The 16074-nt window shown below is 36.9% G+C and overlaps 1 protein-coding gene across 2 annotated transcripts in view; it reads left to right on the top strand.

Annotated features, from left to right (window-relative positions):
* Positions 1 to 16074, top strand: part of TUBGCP3 (tubulin gamma complex associated protein 3) — a 163968-nt gene that overhangs the window by 64418 nt on the left and 83476 nt on the right. For both annotated transcript variants that reach the window (XM_043997221.1, XM_043997222.1), the window contains exons 6-8: positions 5587 to 5759; positions 12386 to 12504; positions 13536 to 13661. In XM_043997221.1, coding sequence (XP_043853156.1) covers positions 5587 to 5759; positions 12386 to 12504; positions 13536 to 13661 — 418 coding nt within the window. The remainder of the gene's footprint in view (positions 1 to 5586; positions 5760 to 12385; positions 12505 to 13535; positions 13662 to 16074) is intronic.

Raw genomic sequence — 16074 nt, 5'->3', positions numbered from 1 at the left:
TGTCCCAAACTTCAGGGGGTCCCAGGTGGTATGATTTAAGGAGGAGCAGGTTCTTCACTCACCTGGCCTGTTCCCTGGTCTGTAGATAACCGCAGGCCAACTTGCTGATCAACCAGACAGCAAAGCTTTGTGTGCTGTGGTTGTCAGCTCCAACAAGCCTGTGCCCTTCCTCTACCTGGGCCACTGCTACTAAAGTCTACCTCCTGTTTCCCACCAGGGATACAAAACCCAAGTTCTGCCTCAGCATCAGCAGAGACCCCTGTAAAATCCCCCCTGCCGAGGGCTCTCTCACCAGACCATGAGCTTAGTTCTAGACAGCACTGGCACTTCAGCTGATTCAGAGGCTCTGGGGGTCTCTTTCTCTGGCGAGGCCTTTCTGGGACTTTCTGTGTCAGCATGACTGTGGGGTTGGGCTTCACTCTAGTCTCGGCACAGTAGTTCCCTCCTTCCAACCTTCCAAGCTGTCCTTGGTTGGAAAATGATCTCAACATGTTCTTCAGTGGATTTTGCTGCTCCAGGAATTGTCCTATGGAATTATTTGGTTGACACAGTTTAGATATCATATTTCCAGATATTATCAAGGAATACTGCCTTGGATTTTAGATCCAGAGAGTAAAATAGAAATTGAAAGAACTCACAGATCATTTCCTGAAAGATCCCTAATTGAGAATTCCCAAGGAAAGTATAGCTAAATTTCAGAGGTCCCAGCTCATAGAGACAATATTTCAAACAGCCTGAAAGGAACCATTCATATACCATAGAGTACCAGTCAGAATCACACAAGATTTAACATCCACCATGTTAAAGGAGCAGAAGGCTTTGAATGTGATATTCTAGAAGTCAAAGGAGCTAGGATTACAATAAAAATTTTTACCCAGCAAAACTGAGTATAATTCTTTAGTGGAAAAAATGATACTCAATGAAATTGAGGATTTTCAAGCATTACTGATGAAAAGACCAGAGCTGAATAGAAAATTTGACATTCAAAAAGAAGACTCAAGAGAAGCACAGCATTATAAACATGAAAGAGTAATCACAAGGGACTTTTTAAATTGTTAATTGTTAATCACAAGTTAAATTGTTTATATTCCTATATAGGAAGATGATACATGTAACTTCCAAGAACTTTGTCATTATTAGGGCAGTTAGATGGTGTATATATAGACAGAGGGCATAGATATGAGTTGACTATAATGGGATAATTCCTCCCTCTCGGCCACCAAAAAAAAAAAAAAAAATAAAATAAAATTAAGGGGTGAGAAAGAGGGATAAATTGGGAGAAGGGGGAAGAGGAAGAATGGAGAAAATTATCTCATTTAAAAGAGGTGCAAAAACTTAACAATGTAGAGAAAAATGGGGGGAGTGCCTACTTGGACCTCACTTTCATTGAAATTAGTTCAAAGAGGGAAGAACACACACACACTCATACACGCACAGACTCTTTTTGACATAGGAATCTATTTTACCCAATAGGGAAATGGGGAAAAGCTGTGTGTGTGTGTGTGTGTGTGTGAGAGAGAGAGACAGAGAGAGAGAGAGAGAGAGAGAGAGAGACGGAAGAAAATAGGGAAGAGGTTAAATGCACAGTAATCATATATATGAATGTGAAATGGGATGAGCTAACCCTTATAACTGAAGTCGATGGCAAAATGTAATAGAAACCAGAATCCAACAATCTGTTGTGTACAAGAAACACTTGAAATAGAAAGACACACACAGAGTTAAAATAAATGGCTGGAGCTGAATTTAATATGCTTTAGCTAAACTATGTGTGTTATTGTTGTTATTCACTTATGTTCAACTCCTTGTGATTATCCTGGAGAAGATACTGGAGTGGTTTGCTATTGCCTTCTCCAGCTCATTTTACATATGGGGAAACTGAGACAAACAGGATTAAATGACTTCCCCTGGGTCACATAGTTAAGTAAGTATCTGAGGCTGAATTTGAACTCTGGTCCTTCTGACTCCAGGTCAGTACTCTATCTATTGTGCCACCTAGCTGCCCCATAAGAGGTGAAGTTTTGAGGGAAATATAAGTTGTGTTTTAAACATGCTGAATTGAGAGATATATAAAGATACCCAGTTTGAGATGTACAAAAAAGCATTTGATGATGTTAGAGATCAGGATTAGATAGTTAGATGTTAACATCTTTACAGAAAAGAAAATTGAACCATATTATATCACCAAATAATGTAATATCAAGAAAGAAGAGAAGAGTGTTTAGAAGAGAGCAGTGTCACGAAAACCTAGAGAAGTAAATCCAGGAAAAGGAGGTGGTGTAATTTGTCAGAATTTGCAGAGAGTTGAGAAGGGAAAGGAATGAGAACAGGACATTAGATTTGGCAATTAAGACATCATTGGTAACTTTGGAGAGAGCAATTTCAGTTGAATAAAATAGTAGCCAGACCACAGAGGATTTAGAATTGAGTTAGAGGACAAGTAGAGGTACTTGTAGATGCCTCTGCCAAGGAGCTTAGCTGAGAAGGTTAGGTCAGGTAAAGGATGACAGACTGGTACTAGTTCGGATGATTGAATTAAATTAAGGTTTTTCAAGGACAGGAGAAACAAGGATATGTTTTTAGGCATTAGGGAGGAAACCAATAAGTAGGAAGAGATTGAGAATTAGTGAGAAATTAGTGAGATGGTGGGATGGTAGAGGAAGTAGAAGATGGTATAAGATAGGATTGAAGGCACACAGGGAAGTATATACCGTGACAAGGAAAAGATATATCTCTTTATGAGAGGAGGGTGAAGGAAGAGAGTAGAGGAAGATATCTGAGTGGTATGAGGGGAGGGGAGTAAATGAGGCTCTCAGTAGATGACTTCTGTTTTTCAGTGAAGTATGAGATGTGGTCTTTAGCTGAGAAGGTGGAATGGCATGGGGAGGCTTTAGGGGGAATGAAAAGGTTTGCAATAGTTGCTCTGCTAATTGGGAGGGTGACATGATTAGGGGCATGGACTAGCATTGCTTTGCTCGAGTGTGCGCTCAGGTGAGATTATGTAGTGTAAATCTGTAGTCAGCCTGTTTTTATGATTTTTTTTTTCATTTTCCATTCAACATTGTGTGAATTTGGAGTAAAAGTGGAGGATAATAGGAGGAATCCAAGGTTTTGAGTTTTGTAAGACTAAAGATTTAGCCTTACAATTAAGTAGAAGTTATCCTGCATAGCTGAATAAAATAGGACAGGGGAAAAAAAATGAATCTTTAATAGAAGAGAGGATTCGGGGCAGCTAGGTGCGTAGTAGATAAAGCATCAGCCCTGGATTCAGGAGCACCTGAGTTCAAATCTGGCCTCAGACACTTGACACTTACTAGCTGTGTGACCCTGGGCAAGTCACTTAACCCTCATTGCCCTGTCAAAAAATAAAAAAAAATAGAAGAGAGGATTTTCAAGCACTGATGATGAAAACACCCAAACTGAATAGATATTTTGAAATGCAAATACAAGTCCAGAGAAACCTATAAATGAGCAGTTAGAAGGAACTTTATGCTCATGTAGTACTACTGTCCTGATACTAAGATAAGAAGAAGCAAGTTTCCCTTCAGAATCTGAAAGTCTTTAAAGAGTGTTGAGGGTGTTAAATAAAAAAAATCAGGTCTTTGGGTTGAAGTACTTCTGTTCTGAGGGTAAAAAGAAGGGAGGGTAAATGGAAAACAGAAACCATGGGAAACATTTAAATATGCAAAACCCAAGAAGTATATGAAGAAATTATGAAGAATTGAGCAGAACTTGCTAATTCCCATAATTGGAATATTTGAGAAGAAGAGTATACACACATGGAAGAAAGGGTTAGCAAGAACAGTCATCAAATGAACCTCATGCTTACCCAAACTAAACATGCACACACACACACACACACACATTCATTCAACAGAGAAATAAGGGGATTGTGGAGATGAAGAGAGAAGCTACTAGGATGGAAATAGTTGAAAGAAAAACCTTTCTAATATCCTGAAGATATTAGAAAGGCAAAAAATAAAGCAAAGAACTAGAATTTATGAGATTAGACCTTAGATTACCTCTTTGATAATTGAGTAATGACCAAACACATTTTGGCATATGAATTTACTACAATTTTATTGCTTTGTAAGAAATGATGAAAGAGGTAATTTCAGAGAATCCTGTGCCATATGAATTAACACTTCTATGCAGAATGAAGTGATCAGAACCAGAACAATTTAAATGAGCTCAGCAACATGTTAAAAAAAAAAAGAACTCTGAAATTCTTTAGAATTGATCAAAGCAATGACCAGCCATGTTGTCAGATGATGTATGATGAAGCATATTATCCACCTCCTGACAGAAGTGATGAGTACATAGTGCAGAAAGATAAACTGCTTCTTGGATGTGGCCACCACTGTGGATTCATTTTCCTTAGCTATCCTTATTTACTAAAAAAAAAAAAAAAATTCCCCTTTTTTCTTAATTGGGAGGGCAGATAAGGGTTAGCAATACTGATGGCCAAAAGAAAAAAAAGAGAAAAAAAGAAAAAGAGAAGCTCTGAAACAATCTAAAAAAATGTACATGTGGAAGTTGATTAGAAAACACAGAGGGGGCAGCTAGGTGGCACAGTGGATAAAACACCGGTGCTGGATTCAGGAGCACCTGAGTTCATATTCAGCCTCAGACACTTGACACTTACTAGCTGTATGACCCTGGGTAAGTCACTTATTGCCCTGCAAAAACAACAACAACAAAAAGACAAACCCACACACAGAGAAGTAGGGCGATTTTGAAAGTCATATGTAGAATTTATAATACATTTTAAAAGTAAGCATTAGGAAAAGGAAAATTATGGTTTTACACAGTTGTCTTTTTGTGTTGCATGTTATGGATGTGAACTTTTTGGGTGTTAAGTTTATAATGAAAATTAAAAATAAAAAAAAAAAAAACCCTTCAAATCTTCTCAAACAGATGGCTAAGATAGTCAGTAGACATTTATTAAGTACCCACTGTCTGCTAGGATCTTTGCTAAGTGCCTGACAGGCATGAGATAGTAATAGTTTCACCATATTCTTCCCCCCCCCCCATGTGAACACAGGCAAAGGAGTGGTAGTGACAAATGAATGTTATAGTAAACTGCAAAGGTGCAAAAGGTGACAAATGTCTATCAGCGACATGATTTTCACATATAGGTACAGAATAGATTTTAAAGTAAATAATAGCTGCTCATTCTTTGTGCATGATATAATCTGGTAAGTTAAAGATGTGGCTGAAAATCAAAATATTATTTCAGCAATGATTTATTATGCATCTAATATGGAAAAAGTGCTGTACTAGTTGCTGGGGAAGATACTGAGATAATTAAGACATGTTGTAACTCTTAATACTGGTGGCTTATTTGGTTTTAGGCTGAGAATCTCATCAAAGCTATGTTCCTCCCTATTCCAAGGAAGTTTAATCCTAGGGCCAACTTTTGAACAGCTGGTTTTGGGCAGTCTTTGGGTCCTAGATCAACTGTCTTAATCTAGAAATTAAGTTATTTCCTAAATTAAACTAATTATTTTTAGAATTTTTCCCCCATTTTTTTCCAGTACATTTATTGGTTAGCTGTAAATGTAAAATGTGTTTTTATCCTTTTAGACAATCTTATCAAGCCACAGGAGTAGGGGATTGCTTTCGACAGCAGATGGGGTCACGTCTTGCATGGACATTAACTGCAAATCAGCCTTCTTTACAAACCACTACCTCAAAAGGCCTGCCAAACACTGTTTCTCGTAACGTGACTAGATTAAGAAGAGATGCAGATACGAGTGGTAAGTAAGGATGTATTGCTATAGTTTTTCTACACCTGAAATGAATTGATAAATCATGGTGGTACAAATCATTACTAAATCATAAATTTGGTGACATTAAAAGTGGAAAAATGAATGGAATGTGTACTTCTCAGACACTAGTCTCTAGACAATGAGAATCCCCCACGTATTACTTGGGATCGTCTAGAATGTTAGGCTATAGTGTGCCAGTTAGAAATTGGAGGATCCAACAAACCTAACCCTGTTCTGAAAAATCACTAGCACCTGTAAGAATCCTTCCTGGGTCTGTCGTCCTTTGTCTGCCCACAGTAGGAGGGGCTGTTTAAAATTAGAGTAGGAGTCCTACGATTCATGGCTTAGAATCAACAATCATACCTTGCTGATGTTTTGCTTTTTTTCCCATTCTCTTAGTCTGAACTCCATTCCATACCTATTTCCTCTTTCAGTACTTGAAATTTAAACTCAGATATTTGCCTAAATGCTCAGACTCTGCATCTGTCTGTGCCTTCTTGTTCTGCTCTGACTTCTGAATTTTGAATATAATTCACCTACTCAGACTGCAAACCTTGCCCATGTCCTCTTTTTTTTCCCCTGGGGCATTGAGGGTTAAGTGACTTGCCCAGGGCCATACAGCTAGGAAGTGTCAAGTGTCTGAGGCTGGATTTGAACTCAGGTCCTCCTGAATCCAGGGCTGGTGCTTTATCTACTATGCCACCTAACTGGCCTCACCCATGTCCTCTTAATTTGGCCTAATATCTTGGACCCTCACCTTGGCTTCAAGCTCAGGAATTACAGTAATTGAAAACTTCATTTTTCCTATAAACTGCCCCTTGGCTATAGGATCTCTTAGCTTGCACACATTTCTGCCCATTCTGCTTCTTATTCCAGTTCCCACTTAATCATTTAACCATCTCTTGCAAAATGCTTATGTGCAGAGTACTGTGTTAGGTGCTGAGAGAGATAGAAAGAATAGAAAAGACATGATCCTTGCACACACAAATAAGACAGAAACAAATATATTTATTTTATATTAAATATTGCAAGGATAAGTGTGGATACATTTTAAGTAATTCAAATTGCAGCCCCTAAACACTTTTAAAGTCGTTTTCATGAGAGGCTCTAACAGGAAAAAATCATCCAGATTTGATAGGATTTGGGATATGAACCAAGATTTCTTGATTACAAACAAAGCAATTTCTATTACACAAAACTCTTTGATGCTATTATTTTTAAAAGTGACATGAGTGCATTAGAAAGGCATATACAAAGTGTTGTTTGTTCTTTGATCTTGAAGAGGACCATGATATTGGGGTGATGTCATGACTTGTAGTGAATTGCATTTAAGTGAGGGAGTGTTCTGCAAAGTCACCGACCTCACTCTCTCCTTCAGAGCCATCTGGGTCCAATGGCAAGTCATATATCAGGATGACTGGAGATGGCCCTGGATGTTTAAGGCAATTGGGCTTAAGTGATTTGTCCAGGGTCACACAGCTAGTAAGAGTCTGAAGTGAGATTTGAACTTTTTGTTCTGAATTACTTTATTTCTTGATCTCAGCTCTACTTTGAGAAGTATATGATGGAAAGAGCACTGGATTTTGATTCAAGAGGCCTGTGTTCTTGAACCAGTACAGCCCCCAACTACACCTTTGACCTTGGGCAAATCTTTTAACTACTCTGGACATTATGTTTGTTATTGATCAAAGGAATAGTCTCTGGGTACAGCTAGGTGGTGTAGTGGATAAAGCACCGGCCCTGGATTCAGGAGGACCTGAGTTCAAATCCAGCCTCAGACACTTGACACTTACTAGCTGTGTGACCTTGGGCAAGTCACTTAACCCTCATTGCCCTGCCTAAAAAAACCAAAACAAACAAACAAACAAAAAGGAATAGTCTGGGCCAGATGATTTCTAAGTACCAAAACCAGTGCAACATATTTTGATGTGCTTTATGTATAATGCTGATGTCAGTACTTCCTTCACTGCTGCTTTTGATAAGGACCAGTGAAGTTGTATTCCCTTATCTCTTGGCTCCAAACTGAAGTGAAATGGCGTACTCATAGGCTTTGGAATAGAGAGGAGGGAATTTTTAACAAAGGCGATGGCTAGGTCTTGTTACTTCTTCCTTCTGTTTCACACCCAAGCTCTAAGAACTGTTGATTGCATCTCTACTTTCTTTCTTCCTGAATTAAATGGCAGGTTCAAATAGATAAACCCGGAGAATGGTTCAGAAGGATTCAGATTTTTATATCTTCCAGATCAACATAATGAGACCTTTTGTCTTCAGTGCCATTCCCATATCACTCACTGCCTATCAGACGTTACAGATTGGCTGTCTTGTAGATGTTTCAAACTCAGAATGGTAAAAATTGAGCTCATTCTCTTTATTCCTTCAAACACACTTTAAAACTAACAAACAAACAAAAAACTTCCTTATTTATTGTGAGGGAATAGTGACTACCTTAGTTCATAGCATTTATGCCTCTTTACTCTCACTCACTCCACATATCCAGTAAATTGCCAGATCTTATTGTTTCTATCTATATGATATCTCTTGTGTCTGTCTCTTCTTCATTGACACAGCCACTAATCTTATGTCCTGTCTCTTGGTCTACTGAGTTGTTAACTCATTTACTTTCTTCCGCACTATTACAGAAGCTCTTGGTTGCCTCAAGTTTTTCCTCAAGCTATACTTCACGTATCTGCCAAAGTAATTTTTCTAAAGTACAGAAACCATTTCAGTACAGGACCTCTCCTGTTCCTATACTTAGTGAACTCCATTGGCTCCACATTATTTCTAGGATTCAGTATGAACTCATTTGGCCTTTGAAGTCCTTCCCATCCTGATCACAACTTATGTTTCTAGCCTTCTTATGTATTTTTATTCCCTTTTCCTCACACTTTGCTCCAGCCAAATTGACCTTCTTACTCTTCTTCAAACATGACACTTAATTTCCTATCTCCACGTCTTTATACTATCTGTTCCATATGCTTAGTATGAATTTTCTTCTCACTGTAAAGGTGAGAAGATGTAAAATCTTAGAATTCTGACTTTCCTTCAAACATCAGCTCTGGCATTAGATCCTACATGGAACCTCTTTGAATCCCATCATCTTCTAGTATTTTACCCCCAAGATATCTTGCGTTCATTTTGTAAACACTTATATATGTAAATTTTGTCTCTCCTGCCTAGTTGGCTGTTTTACTCTTTCCTCTATTCCTAGCACCTAACAGTGCCTAGTGTATAATCAATGCTTAATAATTGGGTTTTGAAAGGATGCTTATCCTAAGGGTCTTTTATTTGTGCTAGTGATAAGGAACAGATAGATGGTGCATGGAATTTTCCTTTCCTGAAGTGGTTTTTAAACCAAAAAGTTAGAATGCCAGATTAAACAGCCTTTTACTTTCTTGTGTGATTTTTTTTTTTTTTTGCGGGGTGGGGGGGCACTTTGGATATTTTCTTCCAAGTTTATTGCCTTTTTAAAAAATCAGATAAGAATTTATCTTAACATTATATTTCTGTTATTTGAGTCTCATATGTCTTGTTAGACACAAGAGAGCTTTAGGTTATTTTCTCCCCCCACCCCCTCTCAGAATTGACAGTTTTATCATTTCTTTAATCTTTTTTCGTTCAAATTATTTTTGCTTTTAGCTTTTGCTACTGTTTCTTCCCCATTCCATAGTTCTATACTTTTTTGGGGGGGAGGGGGGAATGGGGCAATGAGTGTTAAGTGACTTGCCCAGGGTCACACACCTAAGTATCAAGTGTTTGAGACCGAATTTGAACTCAGGTCCTCCTGATTCCAGGGCCAGTGCTTTATCCACTGTGCCACCTAGCTGCCCCAGTGGTTCTAACCTTTAAAAAAATTACTCATTAACTTTGAGTTTACTCTACTTTTAATCTTTGAGTTTACTCAAATCTTTGGATTTGTGTCTTGTGACTTGAGCTCTTTGAGGGCAGCGGGGCATCTTTAGTTTTCACTTGGTGGTAGCTATATTTGAATTGACCTTTCCAGGCCTCATATTATTCAACTTGGTAAGAGAAAAATGGAAGCAAAAAAGAGGTCAGAAGTTTTAATTTTTCCCTGTCTTAACAGTTTCTTATCTACGCTGAGCAGCAGTTCTATTCCTTATTTGCGCCTCCTTTTCCCAATATAATGATATCACTTCTATTCCTTTCTTTTTGGATCCTTACCTAACTTGATCCCTCTCCTCCATTAATTAATAAGTATTTATTAAGCACTTATTATATGCCAGTCACTGTACTAAATACTAAGGAAAGGCAAAAACGTGGTACTTTAAGAAGGACATGCTAATGGGTGGGACAACTTGCAAACAACTCTTGCCCTCCCTCTCTCTCTCTCTCTCTCCATATAGTATAAATAGGAGATAATTTCACATGTAAGTCATTAGCAGTGGGGGTTGGGCCCATGAAGGGCATTTTGCAGAAGGTGAGATTTCAGTTGAGTCTTGAAAGATGCTAGGAGGCAGAGGTAAGGTAGGGGAGGATAGCTTTCCAGGATGGGGGACATTGAGAGAAAAGGCACAAAGTTTGCAATACTTTTCTTTCCAGTTCTTTACTATTACAAAAAGTGGGATATCATATTGTGATATACATGGGGCCTCTTCTGACCTCTTTGGAGTTTTATGCCTAATAATTGGATCTCTGGGTCAGAGGATACAGAATTTTTGTCTTTTTCTTAGCATAATTGTGAGTTATTTTCCAGAATGGTTGGATAATTCATGGTTCCACCAACAGTGCATTCATGTACTTGCCTTTTCTCAATTTTTCCAACATTGATTATTCTCAGCTTTAAAACTTGAAGTACATCAATTTAAAAAAAAAAGGCTTATTGATGTCTTTTATCTTTTATTGTACCCTCATTTCCTAATATATACTATCTATACCAGCAGATCTCTCCTTTGCAACAAAGAAAAACAGTTATTAATTGTTTACAGATACAATGACTTTACCCATGTAACATTCAACAACTGTAGTTCCCCAAGAGGGAAGCATAATTTATTATCTCTTCTCTGGAAACTACATGTTAGCTCCCAGAAACATTAGGGAACAAATCATTGTAGTGAATATGAGTTCAACTGCTCTTTAGTTTTCTTTTTTTATTGTAATCATCATCCACACTATTTTCCTTGTTTTCTCTAAGTTTGCAAAAGTCTTCTCTTGTAAAAGTCTTGTCTTGTTTTGCTGAATTCCTTATGTTTGTGGTTAGTTATTTTGTAATAACCTTTGATTATATCACAGTTTAGCTTTTCTTTGATTAATGGACACCTACTTTGTTTCTAAATTTCTAGCTACTATAGAAGTGCTGCCACAAATATTTTGGTATTTATGGAGCTATGTCCAAAAAGTTATTAAATTCAGCATGTCTTTTGACCCAGTGATACCTCTACTAGTTCTGTATTCCACGGAAATTAAAGAAAGAGAGAAAAGAAAGACTCATATGTATGGAGATATTTATAGCAGCTCTTTTTTGTTGGCAAAGAATTGGAAACTAAAGGAATGCCCATCAATTGGGAAATGTCTGAACAAGTTCTGACTGTGATGTAATACTAATGTACTATAAGAAATGAAGGGGATGGTTTCAGAAAAACCTGGGAAGACTTGTACTAACTTATGTGAAGTGAAGTGTGCAGAACTCGAACAATTTATATAGTAATAGCAGTATTGTAAAGATAATTCATTCTGAAAGACTTAGGAAATCAGATCAACACAATGAGCAACCATAATTCCAGAGGATTCAGGATAAAACATGGTACTCACTTCCCAATGATGGGGGATGGAATTAAGGTGATCAGATTGATTGTGAGTCATCCCAAAGGAATTACTAGACTCAGATATGAACCTCTATGTACCTCCCTAAGGTCGAGATTATTATAATGAGACTGATAATCAGTTTATCCATAATATAAATATAACTGTCTTCTCTTTCCCTATTGGAGAGACACCTTTCTCCTTTGGTGGTCTCCCTGTGGTCACTCACAGTATTGCAATAAAGCTTGGGTAACTGAGTCACTGAGTCTTGTTATAATTTTGGGACAATTCATGATCAATTTGATCACCTTAATTCCATTCCACATCACTGATAGCTGATGGACTTGGAATGCAGATTGAAGTATAGTTTTCCTTTGTTCCTGCCTGCCTGCCTTTCTTCATGTTTTCCTTCTTGCCTTCCTGACTTCCTGCCTGTTTGCCTGCCTTCCTCCCTTCTTTCCTTCCTTTTTGAATTTCAAGATACCACAGAAATGCTGCTGCAAATATTTTGGTATTTATGGAACTATGTCAAATATTAAATTTTTTCCTTTCTTCTTTTGCCTCCCCTACATTTCCTGGAAACTATATTGGTAGAATCAACATTTATTTTGTTTTTTCTCCCCGTTTAATTAAAAAAGATCTTTAGGAAGAGATTCCATGATCTTTCTTGGAGACTTTTCCACAGTTTCTAGGATTTCCTTCTCTCATAAAGTTCATTTTTGTTAAGCTTATTTATTCTTTTTCATTTAAACCCATTTTATAGATAGTTGCTTGTCAAATTTAATTTTAAATTTGATTTTTTTTCCTTAAAATGAAGTAACTGCTTCTAAGTAAATTTTAATATTGTTCTGTTTTAGGTGCTATAGAAATAACTGAAGCAGCCCTTGTAAGAGATATTTTATACGTCTTCCAGGGAATAGATGGCAAATACATCAAAATGAGCAATTCTGAAAATTGCTATAAAGTTGAAGGAAAGGTATAGTTAATATTGTAACATTCATAAAAGGAAAAATGCCTGGGGGCCTGTACGGGGGTTATATAATGTGTTTTAGGGGCTAGGGAAAAAATAGCTTCTAGAAATTGATGTGATAGTGTCCATGCTCATATTAGTTTTAATCCCTTAACCTTTCTTGAAATGTGGGATTCAGGCAATGGATTGGGAGAGCTGAGCTTGGAAATATACTTATCTTTGTTTTTGTGACAGCTCAAAACAATATTCAATGCTGGTTTGATTATAATGACTAGATTAAAGTAGTTTTTTGTTTAGATGAGTACTTAGTCTCCTATTTTACCTTATTAGTGCAACTCCACCTTTCAACATTGAGTACCAGTGCCACAAAGTTGACTTATATTGTTTCTTATGTTAGTGTCTTTGCTATTGATTTGAGATTACATTTGAGGCACAGATACAATTTGTTTATATTTTCCAATAAAATAAAGAAGAAAGGAAGATGTCATATTCAGCCCAACATTTTATCCTTTCCTTTAAAAATCGACCGTGTCAGTTTTCATAACATAAACCAGCTAAATGGATTTGGGGCTAGGTGGAGGACAGAGAAGAAGTAAGTGGATATAGTGGGTGCAAGTTACCAACTCCTTAGGATGATGACTGAAGAAGAGATTGCACACTAGTGATAGAATTAGAGAGAAATTCATTCAACAAATATTTATTGAGCAGGATCAAGAAGAGGAAAAAGTATGTAGTATTTAATCTTTTCTAATTTTATTTGAGAATGAAATCTGTTAAAGCTGACCTGTGGGGCTATTTTATTACTGTTTTTAAACTACATATCTCTTGGTCTTGTGTCCATTGATACATTTACTTACTTTTTTTTTTTAAAGAATGACACATTCACTAATTTTAGTTTTTACTGTTAAAGCTATTTATTCTGCCTTTATTGTGCCACTAAAAATTATTGGTATTAATTCTTAACTATAGTTTTAAAAATTCTAGTTTTTTAAATATTGTTTTTTAATTGTTAACTACTTGTATGTTGAATTTTTTAGGCAAACCTAACCAGATCTTTGAGAGATACGACAATAAGACTTGCTGAGTTAGGATGGCTGCATAATAAAATTAGAAAATACACTGACCAGAGGAGTTTAGACCGAGCGTTTGGACTTGTAGGTCAGGTATGTTTATTATAAATATCAGTCCATTTTGGATTTCTTTCACTTTGAGAACTGCTTTCTCCCCCTGAATTCCCGCCATGAAAAAAGAAAAGACTTAATTTGGTTCAAAATCAGTGTTTCTTAAAACAACTATTTTGGATATAATAGGTGAATGAAACATAGGGTTGCAGATGTAGGTTTTGCTTGTGCTAAATGCCAGAACCATGGATTAAAAAAATCTGAGCTGGGGCTACTCTATTCATTCTGAATTTTAAATGAAAATTTTGATTTATACACGTATTGAGCAAAAAAAGTGGTACTCACATTTTCAAATTCAAGAAATTTAAGTCAGCAAACTGTGGTGGGTATGGGAGGGAGCAAATAGATATTGATTAAGTATCAGCTATGTGCCAGGTGCTATGCTAAACTCTTCACACACATTATCTCATTTGATCCTCACAAAAAATCCTGTGAGGTTGATGTTATATTATTTGCAATTGAGAAAATGGAAGTAGATAGAGGTTAAGTCACTTGCCCATTGTCACAGAGCTAGGGAGTGTCCAAGGCTGTATTTGAGCTTGCATCTTTCTGACTCTAGGCCCAGCAGTCTATCCACTGTGTCACCTAGAAAGCTATAAAGATTAGAATAGACACATTGTGTATCCTCAAGCAGTTTATAATCTAGCTGTGGGAAGGGGAAAGAATGAACTATATATACAGGTAAGTATGATAAAAGGTGGAATATGATAGGGGCAAAGAAAAGATCATGACAAGTGCTCTAGGAAAATTGAAGAAGCAAAATCATTGCCTTTTAAAGTTGGAAGGGACCATAGCAATCATCTAATCCTGCTACCTCATTTTTCAGATGAAGAAACTGAGATGTAAAGTAGAAAAGAAGTCTAAATTTGCCTTTCAAGCAATATATATTTATTTAATGCATTATAATGTGCAGTGGCTATCCAGGTTGATTTGTGAATGGGAAACTAAACAGATAAGACATTTTTAGGACAATTCATTTAGTTTAGTTAGTGGTTTTATTTATTTATTTTTTTGTTTGTTTTTGTTTTTGGTGTGTTGTTTTTTTTTTTTTAGTGAGGCAATTGAGGTTAAGTGACTTGCCCAGGGTCACACAGCTAGTAAGTGTTAAGTGTCAGAGGCTGGATTTGAACTCCCGTACTCCTGACTCCAGGGCCGGTGCTTTATCCACTGTGCCACCTAGCTGCCCCTAGTGGTTTTATTTTGAAATTGCTGTTTGTACATTGAAATATCCTCAAATCAGAAAAGAATCGGGGCAGCTAGATGGCGCAGTGGATAGAGCACTGGCCCCGGAGTCAGGAGTACCTGAGTTCAAATGTGGCCTCAGACACTTAACACTTAGCTGTGTGACCCTGGGCAAGTCACTTAACCCCAACTGCCTCACTTAAAAAAAAAATTAGAAAAGAATCAAAATATTGTAGATGAGTTGTTTTGCTATTGATTAACAGTGTGACTTGGTATTTTTATTTAATCTGTATGGGATTAATTTTCCTCATCTATAATATAAAAACTTAGATGACTTTGGGGTTTTCCCAACTCTAGCATTCTGTGATTTTATGATTCTATGAGTTTCTGTTACTACTTATAGTAGGGAGATTGCATTGTACCTTTGATAATATTGTAACTTCTTCTAGTTTATATCTTCCTAGTTCAGTCCTGGCTTTTTAGGTCACAGGTATATTTGAACCATGTGTTAGATACAAAGCAGGTAAAACACAATTATAGCATGATGAAAAAAATTTGTTAAGGGTTAAAATTCTAGCTAAACTGTCTAAACTATTTAATGAGTGGTCGCCAATAAATTATAAGCTTTAGCAAGAGTTAGGCTTTTAAGCATTTATTAAGGAGAATAAGAATTTGGTAAAGAGAGAGAGAAAGGCCTAGATTTCTATCTATTAAAGGGAGAGCACATTTCTAGCTCCTGCTCTCCGCCAGAGCCCAAAAGGAAGAGCGCCTCCGTCTCCTCCTTCCTCCTCCCACTAGTCCGCGTCACTTCCTGATACCAAAGACTCCTGATCTTGCCCTCAAAGACCTTCGCTTCATGGGCAGAACTCTTCTACAGTTAGTATCCAGCAGGTGGCGTTATTCCAATCGTTACAAATTAAACAGACATATGAAAGGTATTTTCTTTGTTTTTTTTTTCCAGCCTTCAGAATGCTTTTGCATGTTCAAATTTTTGATCTTCTCATCAATTCTGTGAAGTAGACAGGGGAAATGTTGTTTTCCTTAATGTGCATATAAGGAAATAGAGTTCTAGAGCGCATAAATGAGTACCTAAGGTCACATGGGTAATATATGTCAAAGCTACTTGTAATCCTCTCATTCCTGATCCAGTGGTTTTCACTCTAAAAGTTTAGCTTTTATATTTTTTGCTATTTTGAATAATTTCTTTGTAATA

The sequence above is a fragment of the Dromiciops gliroides genome, chromosome 3 (assembly GCF_019393635.1).
Source record: "Dromiciops gliroides isolate mDroGli1 chromosome 3, mDroGli1.pri, whole genome shotgun sequence".
NCBI lineage: Eukaryota > Metazoa > Chordata > Mammalia > Microbiotheria > Microbiotheriidae > Dromiciops > Dromiciops gliroides.
This window is presented reverse-complemented; position numbering and strand designations above follow the sequence as displayed.